Source organism: Pezoporus wallicus, unplaced genomic scaffold, assembly GCF_028554395.1.
Source record: "Pezoporus wallicus isolate ANWC-B61680 ecotype Strahan unplaced genomic scaffold, APGP_CSIRO_Pwel_v1 contig_229, whole genome shotgun sequence".
NCBI lineage: Eukaryota > Metazoa > Chordata > Aves > Psittaciformes > Psittacidae > Pezoporus > Pezoporus wallicus.
The window spans coordinates 3,230,524-3,247,062 of NW_026638360.1; the positions used below are offsets into that span (position 1 = coordinate 3,230,524).

At 42.9% G+C, this 16,539-nt stretch overlaps 1 protein-coding gene across 3 annotated transcripts; it reads left to right on the plus strand.

The window, feature by feature from the left end:
* Window positions 1–420: 420 nt before the first annotated feature.
* Window positions 421–15,563, plus strand: STYXL2 (serine/threonine/tyrosine interacting like 2). 3 transcript variants are annotated; one of them, XR_008972307.1, is made up of 7 exons: window positions 421–555; window positions 1,279–1,411; window positions 3,778–3,872; window positions 4,730–4,961; window positions 5,697–5,914; window positions 8,083–11,364; window positions 14,797–15,563. XR_008972307.1 is itself a non-coding variant. In XM_057410527.1 (6 exons), the coding sequence occupies exons 2-6, from the start codon at window positions 1,299–1,301 to the stop codon at window positions 10,908–10,910; spliced, it is 3,486 nt and encodes a 1,161-aa protein (XP_057266510.1). In that variant the 5' UTR covers window positions 421–555; window positions 1,279–1,298; the 3' UTR covers window positions 10,911–11,681. The 3 variants fall into 3 exon arrangements, 2 of the variants coding, with proteins under 2 accessions (XP_057266510.1, XP_057266511.1); XM_057410527.1 differs by lacking the exon at window positions 14,797–15,563 and having other exon boundaries at window positions 8,083–11,681; XM_057410528.1 differs by lacking the exon at window positions 14,797–15,563 and having other exon boundaries at window positions 433–555; window positions 1,282–1,411; window positions 8,083–11,681.
* Window positions 15,564–16,539: the final 976 nt, after the last annotated feature.

Sequence of the window (16,539 nt, forward strand, 5' to 3'; positions counted from 1 at the left end):
ATTCATTAGCCATTGAATAGTCCATCCATCAAATCCAACTGTCTCCAAATTAGAGGCAAGAATGTTGTGGGGAACAATATCAAAACCCTTGCAGAAGACCAGGTAGTCTGCTTCACTGTGTTTCCCAAGGACATCAGAAGTCATACCAGCATTTCACTTTGTGCTTGTGGGATCCTGCTTGCCTGGATGCTCCCTGCAGGCAGAGGTTCAGCCCCACTGGCTCTGGGCTCTTCTCTGGGCTCCTCCTGCAACTGGGAAAAATCAGAGGATCCAGCTCACAGCAGGGAAGGAGTTAAGTGCTTGACCAGCTGCCATCTATGAGGCACTGAATTCTTTCCCTGTGCAATCCAGCAGCCAGTGTTAGGATAGCACTATATTTAGAAAGCTGATAGAGGTTTGGTGCTGACACTTGTGCTGCCCCTTGATGAAGAAGCCACAGAAAGAGCGAGAGTGGAGGGCTGATTTCTCTCCCCCCAGTACTGTCCCCTGCCAGGTTTCCTGCCCTCTTCACTGGACTTCATCTCCGTACCTCCAGCAGGGACCCCCAGCACAGGGGTAAGTGCGCTTTCTTTGCTCCCCCTTCTCACACTGCCCCATGAGCAGCAGCTGCTCCTCACCCACTAGTGGCACATGGCTGTGGTTCTCCCTCCTGAGTCTGGCTGCTTGGCCCTTTGGAGCCGCCAGCAGCAGTCATGGCACAGCGGGACAGGAGTCGCCCTGCTTGGACCCAGGGAACATCGGCTGCTGTGTTTTCGTGCTCTTAACTAAGCTGTGGCCCCCTTGGTCTCCCATGCCCAGGGCAGGCACAGCAGATTGCACACAAAGGATTACAAGGACAAAGGCCCAAGGCTTGAAGTACATTTGGCCTTGAGTTTTCAGGAGTGTTTCATTTTGGGGAGGTGAGGTCTCATGTTTCTTGCCCCTCATGTTCCTTCCAGTCCAGCTCTGACTATGTACAGCTCCTTCCAGCCACCATGCATGGCTGAGCCAGCCAGGGAGGGGATAGAGTTTCTTCCCTGCCACCCCTTCCTTGCTGGCCTTCCTCACAGGCAAGAAGGATATGAGTGCTTGCTGGGCAGCAGCCAGGGAGCTGCACAAGGCTTCAGGAATGGCAGGCACCCTGGCAGAGGGGCCAGTGTGGCTGTCTTGTGGCAAGGGCCCCTCACAGGGTTGTAGAAGCAAGATGTGGGAGCCCCTTCTGCCATAACCCCCACCACCACCGCCACCCAGATTGGCCTCCTCTATAACACCCTCCCTCCTGCCATGCTCCCCTTGCAGCAGATCCTCTCACAGCTGCCATGGCCAGCAGCAGAGATTTGGACAGCGAGCAAGTGGTGCCCAGTGAGGAGGATGAGGGACCAGACGTGAAAGCCGTGCAGGCCCACTACCTCCGCAGCCCCTCACCCAGCCGGTGAGTATGCTTTGCCGCAGGCACTGCCACAGCCTCCTGGTAGCACAGTAATAGATCAGCTTGCCTTCCCGCCTCTTCTAACACCTCTTCTCCGCACCCACACTAGGATCAAGCATGGATCCCAGAGCTTCCCTTTTCTGTGGTGGGGGTTAGCATGCCAGCAGGGAGAGAGAATTCAGAGACAGGACTCCTGCACTACTTCATCCATGCTGCTAAAAGTGTATGCACACACAGGGGGCTTAAGTTGCAGAAAGCATTACTACAGGGTGGTATTGTTGTTCTTCCCTGTCTCAACCTCTTACATCCACGCCCATGCTGGAATTTCTCTTCCCAAATTCAGCCCTGTCCTTCTATTTTAAGGACCTGTGGATTTTTTTATGTTGATATTAGCCTTTCCCAGCCCCTAAAAGACTGAGGGTCTTTGGATTTGGGATGCTTCAGAATCATCCTTAGCTACAGGCTTCAGGGACTAAACAGGAGGCTGTCACAGCGCAAGCAGAAATTGAGTTACCTCAAGCAAAACAAGCATGATTAGGTGTGTTTTCTCTTAAAATAAGGAAAAAAAACATCCATTTGTACTCTTTTTCCTAAAGCAAAATGCTCTGCCGGGCTTTCTGTACACTTTGAGATGATTTAAGCTGAAGGCAGTGGGTGGGGATTGAGAAGACCGCATCCCAGTGGCCCTCAACAAGTAGGAGGTTATGAAATATTTCCCATTACCTGTGGGTCACTGCAAAAAAATGAAGAGAGAGTGCTTATTTAATTTAACTAAATGTGGTTTAAAATTGTTCACTGAACTCACAGTAAAATCATGTATTGAACTTGGTAAGTCACGCTCCTACTGCTCATCAGTCACTCAAAGTGAACAGAAACACCTCTCCTGTGTATCACTTTGCCTTCTCTTGCCTTCCCTTCCTTTTCCTTCTCTTCTTTTTTTTTCTTTTTCCTCCTTTTTGTCTTGCTGTCAATGTCAAGAGCAATGATGAAAATGGTAAGGTCCTTCCCAACCAGAATGAGGCACTTGAAGCATCCAGGCTTGAGCAGTTCTGTACCTATGTGTTTCATGGATGCTTGAGGAAGCTACAGCTAAAATCTCTTGAGGCTGTAGTGGCAGATTATTACCAGCTGTTATCTTTTTATTAAGATTGGAGGCAACCTTTCCAGCAAAAGGAATTGAAAGCAGGGAATAGCTGCAAATTTGTGCCAGCTCCTGTAAATGAGACTGAGACTCCTTTTGCTCATCTCATAAACTCCTTTGAAGGGCTGGAAAAGGATTACTTTCAGTCACAGTTGACAAGTGTTGGAACCCAACCAAATGACCTAGATGAGCCCATTAAGTCGTTTTCTATGGCTGTGCCCTCCATTTTGATTCTGGAGAATGAAGGCAGTTGAGCTCTCCAGACACTTGCTGCACCCTGACCGCACGTTAATCATCCTCCCTCTCCTGCTTTATTTAAACAAAACCACACAGTGTGTTGCAAGTACTGCAAGCCTTCATTGCCAACTATGGTGGCTACAAACTTGTCCTGATGATCTGTGCCATCTATTTGGAAGGAAATCTAGAGGGTGTGCATCAGGGAAAAAGCTCTGTAAAACATTTTGTTAAGATAGTCTAAATAAGGAAAGATTTGCTTGGACTGTACAGGTCGACCTAGTTGGAAATACCTTTGGTTTTGTAGCCCTTTTTAGCGTAACAAAAACGTATGTAAATCACGCTGTGTCAGAGAACTGCTGTCAAAGGTGTTTGTGGGTTTCATATTTGTTTACTAACCTGCAGATAGACAATGCTGTGTGAGTGGAAAGACTGTCCATAGATTCATGCTACAAAGTGTTCAATGAGTACTCAGAGAGAGATTCACAGGCTTCAATCTTAATGCTTGTATTGCAGCTTGCAATAACTCAAAAGGATGCCTCTTGGTAATTAGCTGATAGGAAAAAAACAGTTTTCTAGCATAATCTGTTTTGAATTGTTCAATAAATTCTAGTTAGGACAATGTTTGTGTCTATCTTAATTGAGAGCTACTCATGAGACTATTCCTTGTGATCCTTCCCCGTCCCACTCCCAAAGCAGACACTGATCTTCTCTACCCAAAAACTCCTCCACCAGTCTATTCTCTTGCACTCCCAGCCCACTGCAGCTTTTCCGCGTGGTATCTGTCTGCATCCTGCAAACACCGGATACCACAGCATATTTGAAGCCTGTAGTGCCACACTGGAGAGCAGGGGTTGAGGGCTGGTAGAAAAGCTGAGGCTTCCTTCTACCAGTTACTTCTGCTCTCTTCTGGAATGGATGAAAAGGGCTGAAGTCTGGAGATGGGATCCCAGTGGAGGGCATTTGCCTAATAGGCAGTTTGGTTGGTTGGCAGGTATTCAGTGATGTCGGATGCTGATACAGAGAGCATCTTCATGGAGCCAATCCATCTGTCATCTGCTGTGGCTGCCAAACAGATAATCAATGAAGGTAAGAGGAGATATAGAGTAAAATAAATATGTAAGTAGTAGAAACTTGAGTTGCACTTGGTTTGCCTTTCTCATACAGAGGTCCTAAATGATAAAAAAGCCCCACCTGAGACAGCGATGGAAACCACAAAGAAATGACAATTTACAGAAAGCTTTGGTGACTTCCTTTGAAGTTGTGAACTGAATCTGTGGCAGAATCATCTTCCACAGTGATGAATACAGTTTGATGGTTGCTCTGTAACAAATGGAATAGAATAGAACAGAATAGAATATTTCAGCTGGAAGCGACCTACAGTGATCATCTAGTCCAAGTGCCTGACCACTTTAGGGTGACCAAAAGCTCAAGCATGTTACTAAGGGCATTGTCCAAAGGCCTGTTAAACACTGACAGGGATGGGCCATTGATCACCTGTTTAGGAAGCCTGCTCCAGTATTTGACCACTGTAAAGAAAAGCTTCCTAATGTCCAGTCTGAACCTCCCCGGCACATCTTTGAACCATTCCTACGTGTCTTATCACTGGATAGCAGGGAGAAGAGCTCAGCACCTCCTTCTCCACTTCTCCTCCTCAGGAAGCTGTAGACTGCTTTCTTGTGGAGCTAGAATGAGTGAGCCCTCAAATCCCAGGCTTTTGGCCAATGTGGGTCTGTGTACTGAGAAGACAGTGCAATATGCTCTTCCTATTACTACCTTAAGGCTTCTAGATGAGCACATAATGCAGACATGGCAGACAGGATGGTGTGATGTTACTGGGAAAAAAAGCAATCCACAAAGAATTGACAAAGAAAGAACAAAGAATGACAGGTCATATGTTTGCATGGGTTTTACATGCTTTTAGTTACAATGTCAGTTTATTCCAGAACTGAAGACAAAGGATGCCAATGTAGACTCAGCATGTCCCAGGATGTTAGAGTCTGCACGGCAGCTGATGGTGGAAGATCTGTACAACCGAGTTAAGCAAAAGATTGATGACACCAGCTTGTTTAACACACCATGTGTGATGGATTTGCAGAGGGGACTTGTGAAGGACAGGCTAGAGACCCCCAGGGATGCTGTGGATGAAGTCTGGCCTAATGTCTTCATAGCAGAAAAGTGAGTGTCCGCTTTTGTCATCAAGTTGCATGAGATTCCACTGAAGGGTCAGATGGAACCATTGAAGGCATAACATGTATTAAATGTATCTAATACCTTTCATCCCCAGAGAGCTCCAAAGTGGTTTTCAGAATATACTCACAAAGACCTCTGCACTGAAAAATACTTCTGGATTAGAATCAGCAACTTCCCTGTGCTCTTTTGATGCTTCAACAATTTGGGAGAGGAAAAGGCAAATGAGCACAAATTACACTGTTCTGATTGGAACTGGCCTTGAAATTGGAAGTAAAGTCTTTATTATGTAAAAGAGAGTTAAAAAAGAAACATATCAAATACTGAGTGGAATGGTTAGGTCTTCTGTACTGTGGCTCAGCTGAGACACCTGTGCAAGTGACCAGACAGAATTAGTGGATAGAGGGTAAAGCAACAATTACGGTGTGATAAAAATTGAGAAATAAGTAATCAGCCTGAACTTAGGATGGCAGGATGAGTTTAAAATCAAGCTGGACTGGAAACTGCACATGCAGCTCTAGGGGTGAGTGCAGGTTTCTCATTTTCTTTTCCCAGTGAGTATAGAAAAGAAATACCTGTAGAACTCTCAAAAGACATTAAGGTCTGAGGGGAGCCACATGTTAGATACAGTGTATATAAAGACTGGGAGCTCTGTAGACCTGTAACAGACACTTTCTCTCCTACTGGGAGCGCTGATACCTAACCTTTTTTTCCTTTCTGAAGAAGTGTTGCAGTGAACAAAAGCCGTTTGAAAAGATTGGGGATCACACATGTCTTGAATGCAGCTCATGGTACAGGTGTATACACAGGCCCAGCTTTCTACAACGGTCTGAATATCCAGTACCTGGGCATCGAAGTGGATGATTTTCCAGACATGGATATCTCCAAACACTTTCGCCCAGCTGCAGAGTTCCTTGATGAAGCACTGCTGACTTACAGGGGTAAGAGGAGATTGCCGTGGTTCCATAGTGCTTGGGAATTAATGGGTGGAAGCGTTACTATGATGAACAGCTGATGCCACATTTGCAGCTGGGTAGAAGGCAGATACTTCGTTCTTTTTATCCATTTACAGGGAACATTTCTTGCCTCTTTTTGCCATGCCCCAATCAAAACAGGAGGGGGTAAACTAGTGAGAGTAGGCAGCCTGACTGTTCTTGCTGCAAGCCGTGTCTTCAGACTCAACCTGGCTGTAAGGCACCTCCCTCAGCTGCTATAAAAGTGCCTATTGCAAAGAGGTAAAGCCCTGCTACAATAAATATTTTTAAGATATTAATATTATGTAATACTATATATTGATATATATTGTACACTGCAAGTTTCACTTTTGCCAAGATGCAAAAGAACAGGCTGATTTACTAGAACAATCCAAACAGCTGGGTTGAACACCTGGGTGTACACCCAAGCTACTGTACAATTTGCTGGACTCCTCTTTCATGGCAATTGTTATTCTGTGGACCTCCAGTACATGCTGATCAATTTTTTTGCAGTTTCAGTGGACAGATAGAAATATATTTATGGAATTCAATATGAAAATGAACACTGTAATCAGTGATATCACAGATACTCTTCATATATATATTCAATGCATGTAATTTTTGTAAAGACACAACAGATTACCTCCTAGTAGAAGTGACAGGAAGAAAAGTGAGAAGTTTTGTTACTACATAAGAAAAGTTGAGCCAATTTTAATAGCTCACCAAGCACCATGAGGAGGCATATGGAAGAGCATTGATGTTCCTCATAACTCCCATTGCTACACTTGGCATAGTACAGGTGCTTACTGCTGATGGCATTCATTGACCCTTCAGCTCATTAAACTAGCAAAAAATTACAGTCAAGCAGGGAAGAGATGGGTTTCACTTGGGTTAGTCTGCTGAGCTACCTCATTTAAGGGTCCAGTGCGTACCTGAGCTGACACAGGAAAGGAGACAGAGAAGCTTTGACAGAAAGCAGAGGAATGAGGTCTCCCCCTTTTGGTGAGCTTTTAGATAGACTTCACTGGCTGTTTAAAACACTTCGAAGGCAACTGAGGCTCTTGATACTAAGTGTAAAAGACATTTTGGGATTGTACAAATAGGTTCATTAGGTAAATACTTGCAGTAACATATCAGCAGGCAGAAGAGTGGTGTTTAAACTGGCTTCATTAAGTTTCAGTGCAAACAGTTTAATTAAACTGGATTTTATCATACATGTAGAAACAGTAATTTCAGTTATTTGCAAGCTAGCAAATCCTCATTTACCCTCTCTTCATATTTACAAGCTTTCCTTTAGCTGTAATTTGCTATAAAAGTAACTTTAAAAATAATTCTGTGCCAAAGCTTAGTTTTCTGAAAGAGGTGGTTCTTGTGTAAATGCTGTGAAATAAAGCATATCCTCAGCTTTGGCTCTATCCCTTGCAGTCACTGTTTGCAGAACAGTGGTTACCAGCAGTTTGAAGCAGCTGTATCAACCAATTTGTCAGAGTCAAGGTCTGCTCTCTTCTGCTAGTTGCTTGGTTCTCTCGTGCTGAGATACACTATGACTCTGGCCTCTAGCTAGTCTATATGCAAATCTTTGAATGTACCTTGCAAAACAGCAGATGTGGATTCTGGAAAAAAAATAATAAAAATAATATTAAATTGTATTTCAGTCCTATAATGTGCTGTAAAAAAAAAAAAAAAAAGAAGTTATTTGAGTATCCTCCTAGTACCTTCCTGGAGGCTAATGCTGGTATCTCCCTTTTTACATATGGGGAAACTGAAGCATGGAAGGCTTAAACATCTTACCCCATGTCAGCCAGCAAGTCAAGAATAGTGTGTCACTTGTCTTTCTAATATGTACTAACAGCTTTCTGATTATTTGGGGAAGTGAAGTGTGTAGGCGAAAATACAAATATTATTTGTTTTAAAATGTGCCTGCCCATGACTTTTAAAACTAATGTGCTTTTTATTCATACATATCTAGATTTTGTTAAGATAAAGCTAACAAATATTTAGTACTGCTTTCAGTTACCGAAACATATAGCATATAATTTTTAACACTATTCAGAGAATCCTATTGTGATATATATCAGGGCAACTTCTCTATGTTATTGGAAATAGCTAATTGCTTCTCTATTCAATATCTGTAGGCAAAATCCTTGTCAACAGTGAAATGGGGATCAGTCGCTCAGCTGTGCTGGTGGCTGCTTACCTGATGATCTACCACCACATGACTGTTTTGGAGGCTCTGATGACTCTGAGAAAGAAGCGTGCCATTTACCCCAATGATGGCTTTCTGAAACAGCTAAGGGATCTCAATGAGCAATTGTTGGAAGAGCGAGAGCTGGAGCATACTGGAAGTGAAGAAATCACTCCTAGTCAAAGTCCTGTTGTCAGTGCAGGGACTTCTTCCCAGCCATCTGGAGCTGGGGACTCAGAAAGTGTCATGGGAGCCAAAGCCCACTCCATCACAGTAGAAGAAGAGGACACCACCAGCCTGCTGGGTAGTTTAATGAGCTCTTCATCAGTGGAAAAAACTAGCTGGGTTTCCAAACACTCCACCCTCATCAGTGAGGAGGAAGAGGAACACTTGTATGAGGAATGGAGGAAGAAACAAGGCCTGCCTACAAAGGAACCCGGAGTTAACCATGGTAGAAGAACATCACCAAAGTTTCTGGATCAGGAAGGGGAACAATCTGAGGAGGATGTGGAACAGAGGATCCATGACTGGCAGTGCAGAAATGAGAAATATCAAATTGAGAGTCCACCTAGAGAGGAGTACGGAGATGCCAGCATGGGAGGAAAACCTTACCCACCAGGTGAATTTCATGATGTTGAGAGTGTGAGCAGTTTTGAGATTCGAACCCTAAGACAACAGCTGGAAGTCAGTAGCTTAAGCAGGATGAGGAGGAGCCGCACAGGCTCTATGTCTTCAGAGAGCACCTGGGACATGTGGAACCAGAGGCTTCTGGAGATTGAGAAGGAAGCTGCTCGAAGGTATCATTCTAAGAATAAAAACTGTGGGAAGAGACAACCCCCAGAAACAGGAGAGGACAGGGATGTGGATGAGGAGAGTGTGCTTTCAGACAGTAGCTCCTTTTACAATTTCTGCCAAAAGAAGAAAGACAAATTGACTCCTCTGGAAAGGTGGAAGATCAAGAGGATTCAGTTTGGCTTTCACAAGAAGGATTTAGAACCATCATCATCTGGTGCACCATCTCCAGCAGAAGATGGCAGCCATGCAGGTATAGAGGGGACAGAAGGAAAGAGTTTGTCAGATATTAACCTGACTGCCTACCAAGCTTGGAAAATGAAGCGCCAGAAGAAGGTGGGCAGTGAAAGCAAGGAGGAATTTGTGGAATTCGCCAAAAGCGAGGATTCTGCATCAGCTAAAAAGAAGCAGAGGCGTGTAGAGCTCCTTGAACGTACAAAGAAGATCTTAGCAGAAAGCCAGTCCATGTGTAGCTGGGAGACAGACAGTACGATGAGTGGGAGTATCCCACTGTCAGCTTTCTGGGCCTCAGAACCTTCTGCAGGCGGTGCCGAGGATGCAGCTTCTGCACTGAGCATGCAGATAAATCATTCATCTTTATCACAGACCAGGAGCAATACAGGGGCAATGCAGCCTCAGATGCCAAGTATACCCCTTCCCAAACTCCCAGTCAGCCCAGGTGATACAATATCCATGGCAAGCATTCAGAACTGGATCGCTAACGTGGTCAGTGAAACCATTGCTCAGAAGCAAAATGAGATCATGATGCTGTCCCGTCCATCATCTGTAATGGCCTCCATAATGTCAGGAGACCTTGGCAGTGGTGTAGATGATGATAAAGTTTATCCTCTTTGTGCTCGAAGTAACTCATCTCTTGCTACCTCTCAGCTTCGCCAGCAGGACATGCACAAGGCTGAGTCTCAGCCTGTCCTGTCTTGCAATACCTCAGCAAATGCAAGGACAGAAAGGACTGGTTCAAACATGAAGACAACACAGACAAGCACGCCACTGTACAGCCTCTTTGCTGATGAGGTTGATTTAAAGAAAATCAGGAGGAAGGAGAAGGAGATGCAAATGGAAATGAGAGAGAAAATGACAGATTACCAAACTGAAAAGGTGATCAGAGACAATAAACGGAGCACTTCATTTAAAAAAAAGACGACCAAAGGAGAGGGCAAGGAAATAGAAGATGACAGAGAGAGTACAACAAACAGCCACAGGCACCCCTTGCAAGCACATGTTGAAGGAAGTGACAGAATCTTTGATCTATTCAGTCAACCTGCAAACACAGGTGTACCGAGGTCAGAGACAGAGACTGATATTACCAAGTGGCTCAGCAGCCTGAAAGCAGAAAGAGAGCCATCATCATTTTATGGTCAAAGCAAGAAGGCTAGAGAGAAATACAGCAGATCATCCACAGTTAGAGAGATGGATTCTGAAACATCCAGTTACAGAATCTCCAGATCCCAAAGAGAAGACCTGGACAGCTCTTCTTCCTACGAGTCAAAAGGAGATTCACTGAGAACCATGTCAAGATTTTCCTCTGCTTCTGCAAAAGAGGACAAGAATATGTATAAGTTCTCAAGGTCAAGGATCAGTGAGACAAGTTCCAGAGAAAATTGCCCAGAGCTCCATGTTTTCAGACAAACACTTGAACCATCCTTTGACTCTGAATTCCCTGAACCACCTACACAGAGTAGAGTTAGATATCATGTGGAGGCATGTGAAGAGGAAGCCACGTCAGACATGTCAGAATTTGGAGCTAAGAGAAAGTTCAGGCAGAGCTTTTCAAAGTCTGAAGAGGATGGAAAGGAGGCAAAAGTGGAACAAAGTGAAGAAAGATTTGCATCTAGACAGTTCTCACAGTACAGGCGAACCATGCGTGAAGAAGAGGAAGAAGAGATGGATGATGATGCCATTATTGCTGCTTGGAGAAACCGAGTAGAAGAAACTACAGCAAAGCTTCGGCAGCGAAGGGAAGAGTGACCAAGATGAGATTACAGAAACACAAGCAGAGCCACAGAGTCTCTGAATCACTCATCATTATATTTCTGATAATCCTTTGTGGTTTGTAGGGCATTTCTTGCAGATAGTTCTATTCTTAATCAAAAGCGATAAAGGGAAGAGGTCAAGTTTTGGAAGTGTTTGTGGTTTGTCAGAAAGAAGATGCTAGTGTTAAATGATCCATGTAGGTAGGAGCACAATGTTAGAAGCTGTTAGGAGACAGACGATGTTTCAGTAGCAAAAGCACCTCAAGTAAAAAGACCAATCACATCCCATTTTGGTTATTTCAATTTCCTAGTCTCGTTAAAGAGTGGACATATTTTTTCTAGGATCTTTTTGATCATAAATGGAAGAAGCCAACGGCCTTTTCGAGGAACTTGAAGAATGTTTCTCTCTTAATCAGTTTTACTTTATGCCACTGAGAAGATACTGCCAGGTAGGCTCCATTTTCTGCGCCAATCTCATGGATGTCTACAGAAATAAGACAGTTCAGGGAAATACATGTACTGTTTTGCTTCACTAAGTAGGAGAGGCAAAGCTGAATATTAGGAAAAAAAAGATGCCGCTTTTTTTTTTCAGAAGTTCACTGCAGTAATGAATGTAATTCCTGTGGTACCATTGTTTTCATTAGATGGACTCTTCTCTGCTCCAGTATGGCTGGTTCCTGCTATTTTTGGGTCAACAAAACAAAAATGTAGTAATATAAATGCAGTTTAAAAATTATGTTCTGATGTAGTTAAAGAGATGGAGTTAGGGCTAAAATTAGTGTTAGGTTAGCCTGGTTTTCTGAAGTACTGACTTCAGTTTGATTTATGTATGCAGCTCAGCTAAGTCTAGGGTTTTGTGTCTATAGTCAGATTGTCCTGTATTAATTTTCAACATGATTTCCTTAAAAGAATGATACACAAACTGACCCCAAAATAAAATGACATATAACTAAAGCACTGGCAGAATGCACCATATACCTAAGGACAAATTGTTGCGTTCGTCAAATGTGGTACTTGGAAGCTCATTTTTACGAGATGGTAGGTTTAGCTGGCTTGTTACATTAACATGTTGCTTGTATCATGAGTTACAGAGCCCACTTTACAGAGTGGATAGAAGGAGCACAGTTTCCATGTTAATTGAGTACACCAAGTTAAGAGCCTCAGGTCTTCCCATGCCCTGCAGAACCTTGTGAGTTTATGTGACACACAACCTGCCAGGCCTGCCACAACATCACTTGCATGGCTTGTGTGACACTGCATCTTTGATACACCAAAGCACCCAACTCTGTCACCAGTCCACGTCCTTCACCTCTCTCATAAACACCTTGGCCAGTTTCTCCTGATTTCTACTCTGGAATTATCTGTTCCCTCCTCTGTACAGGCTGTATTTTGAAACAACAAAACCCTCTGGCAGAGCTGAGTATAAAACAACGATGGAGGGATGATGTGGTATTGCTCTCTCACAGGAAATTTTGCCTTTCTTGCATCTCTTCTCCCTCCCACTGTGATGCTTAGAGCTCACTATTACTATTATGCTAGTACCATTCTCTGTTTTAATTGTGTAATATAGACAGTAAGCTCCACAGGGTGAGGGCCTGGTCTTTGTCCTTGTCTGTATGACACCACATTGCACATCAGCAATGCTATCTAAATAATGGTTACTGATAACAAAATGCAAGTGCCATTTTTCCTAAAACTCTCAACTATAACTCACTGATTAGACGTTATCCCTGCTTCTCTGAAGACAAAGATGACTCTTTCTGACAGCCAGGATGAGGGTAAATGATAGCTACTTATTGTCAGGTGAATGGAGTCTCAAAATCAGGTGATTGAACAGTAACAGGGGTAGGAAAATACGAGAAAGAACGTATTTTACTTGTGAGGGTTCTTTTTTTTGCTGAGGGGTTGGGGTTTTTTTGTCTTTTTTTTTAGTAAACTCAGATTACATTTTTGAAGACATAAAGAAACATGGTCTTGTTTGTGTTTCAGGCATCCAGAGATTCTATAAGGCTTCTAATTCACTTCAAGGTTTTAAGTTTCAATGGATCAAAGTGGAAGTGTGCAATACCTTCTGACACTGAGTTTACTTTTTACCAAAGGCTGGTTCCCTTGGAAAAATCTCTGGCTTCCTACTATGCCTGGCTGCTGTTTTCTGCAGTACTGTAGGGGGCATCTTACACTGTAAAAGATGAGCATTATATGATACAGTAATTGGTTTAATTTTGCACTGTACAGCACAGCCTACAGTTTAGGTAGCATTTTGATTTAAACAGTGATCTAGGTCTGTTGCACAAATAAATTATTCAAGACCAAGGGGCAGAATATGGTTCTGTAACGAGCCTGAGCCAAACCATCCTAATAGCAAGTTTTGATCCTTCTGGGAAAGGGTTATGTGGGTTCTGCTGACTCACTGAGGTAGATGGCTTATTAGTTCACTTGTGTAAAAGGGAGATAAAAATTGTTTGCTGGGGAGAGTCCATCTAAGATGCTGGCTGAGCAGTCATGAGGGAGAAGCCTTAGAAATAGCTGAACTTTATTTTCTTATTGCTTATATCCTTGTTAATAAAGCCAAACCCCCAAAGCAGTAAGGGGGTGGGGATCATTTTGGACTCCATGCAGTCTGTTGTATGGCCTGTGCTTGAAAGCGAGATGGGTAACTCACAGGTATAGATTACATGAAACAGTGACATAAAGACCTTGCATGGTGAAAATATTAAAGCATTCAGTCATAAGACCAATAACCAGGAGAGACAGAAATTGAGAGGCTGAAGGCAGGCTACAAATTCAGGTTTTAAGATGAGAATTTAGAAGGAGGTAGGGAATCGGTGAAAGGGGAGAGGTCTGCACAGATTGTTTCAGGTGACCAGAGCTTTAGAGTGAATGTTTTTTCAGCAATGTGGCTGGTCTTACACTAGATTAAAAGAGTAGGTAAGTATTTACAAAGGATTTTTCAGCAAAAATGCGCTGGGACCTTTATTTTTGCTCAGCCTCAGTTTGCTCCTATAAGCAGGAGGGTTTTTGTTGGCATTGTATAGCAGAAGGTGAAAGTGCAAGGAGCATCCATACGGTCAGTTAAGAATATGAACACAGGAACATCAGAAAGGCTGTGTGGGGTCAGACCAAAGGTCCATCTGGCTCAATATCCTGTCTCTGACAGAGAACAACGGTAAAAACCTAAGGAAGAATATAAAGTGATATTACCCCAGCATGATCTTCCAGTTTCTAATAATTTGCAACTCAAGGACTTCCTGAGCCAGATGTGATATTTCTTTATTTAATAGCCCTTGATAGATTTTCCTTCTGTGGAGGTGCCTAGTAATTTTTGAGTTATAGCCATTATAGCCTTGTACCTGCTAGCCTTGGTGATCTCTTGTGGCAAGAAGTCCCACAACTTACTGAATGCTGTGTCATCTCGTTTTTGTCTGTTCTGAACCCACTGCCCACTAGCCTCCTAGAGATAATCTCTAGGTAGTATGTACGTGCCCCACTGGATTTCACCCCCTTCTATTGTTATGCCACATCCTTAGCTCTCAGTTTCTCAGCCCAAATTACTTATTCATTATTTGGGGGCTGCTCCATGTCTCTGATTATTCTGGCTGTTCTTCTCTGAACCCTTTCCAGTTCTGCTTTGTCATATTTGAGGCAAGGGACCAGATCCTCACATAGTATCCAGTATATATTTATTACATACACAAAATATGGTTGCTGGATGGCAATGGTCAGCTCTGAGATCATCATTTCATAAGTTAAATTTTCTTATTTGTAATGCTTTACATTTATTAGCCTTGGATGTCATCTGCCATTTTAGCGCTCAGTCTCATCAAGTCCTTCTGCGTTTTTTCACAGCCAGCCTCTCATTTCTACTACTCCGTTTCCTTAAGGTCCTTTGAACAATGTAGAAACTCAGCATATGTGGAAGGATACATGAGAGAGAAACCCATTTGAAGTTGGTCTGTGTGAAGTAAGGAATAACAAAGTGATGAAAGTAAGGAGTAAGAAAGTGATGAAAGCTGGACAGCTAGGAGGTGAGTGTTCAAAAAGAGCTCTGAAGACAACAGGCAAATGAAGAAGGGGACCTGCACTGGATGGAGACAGTAAGATATGTATGTAAGCTGAGGAGGCTAATGTAAAATATTGATTTCTTTAGATGTATAAAAATCTGGGGAAAGGTTATGGGGCAGCTGCTGTGGGAAGGAAGAAGATGGTGGGATTTACAGAAATTACAAGTTGGTAAGAAATGTGAAGGGGACTGGGAGAAATGGAAATGGTACTCATCATAGTAGGAGAGAGATGATAAAATGACATATGTGCTAGACATCTGTACTAGACTTGGAATTCAATGTGCAGAAGCAAGTTTGGAAGGAAGCAGAAATATGCCAGAAGTAAGTTATTCCTACTGTTAACAGCTGCATTCTTCGTCATAATGCTGATAGGTGTGAGGCCATGGCCCATTCCCCCATTTAGGATTTTCAGAGCAATGTGATTTATTGCATGCAGCACTAGTTTAGACTGGATAATTTTAAAAGGAGTTTAGCACCATTTTCCTTCTCTCACAGCTCCTTGAGAAATGCTTACACGTTAGCTGTACTGGAGAACTAGGTGAATTATGAGACAAGAAGTTTTGCTTGGGGATGGTTATGTCACATTACCTGCCTTTCCTTAAAGGATTCAGCTAGAATACATTCAATAAAGACATTATAACATGAAAACACAGTATCCATGGCCTTCGTAAATTTACAGACAGTCCAACATTGATGCAGAAAGAATGTGATTAACATAGTCTAGGGCTTGGAAACAGACACTGTGTATTCATGTACTCCAGCAAAATCTCTTTGTGGGCTACCTACCCATTCTCTGGAATTTCACCTGTCATCTAGGAAAACGAAAGTGGGTTAAATCTGTGGCTGTTCTAATTGTGAAGAAAACTTTCAAAATTGGAACTATATGTAACAAATAAACAATTCTCTAGAGAGGTGGAAGCATAGCTCTAAATGGTGTGTGCATTATCCCAGTTGTCTCAGCAAGGTGCTAATTTGCTTGCCCAGGAGTAATAATTTAAATGCTAGTAATATTTGTTACATTGTTCTTCATGTAAAAAATGGAGAGAGGTTGTGTATTGAGGTTGTGTATTACCAATACCAGCATAATCCACTTAAATGAACACCCTGCCATTTTGGCTACTCCTAGGAACAGAAATTTTTTGGACATGGAAGAATCCTCCCTTTTTTTTTTTTTCCAGACTGCTTTTGGTTCTTTGGTACATTTCAACATATTAAGGAGCTGATTTCATGTTGCTTCCATCTCTATCCCCCTGTTACAACCATTCAGCAGCTTCTGAGCTTGGAGTTTTCCTGTGACTGCTGTTCCCATGCCACAGGGTGCACACACAAATAAAAAGCGGAAATATTTGTGACTTCTAAAAGCAGGCAACAGTATGAATTCAGATCTTCCCAGGACCAACAGGTAAATGTTGGGATGTCTGTGCCAAGTTATCTTGGTATGGTGACATGAAAACTGTCTGAGAGAGCAGGAGAAAGGACATCCTGTCTGTGCTTTGAACCCTCCACTCTGAATTGCATTTTGAAGATTTTTATTTATGTGTATCATTAAAATAGACAAATTTA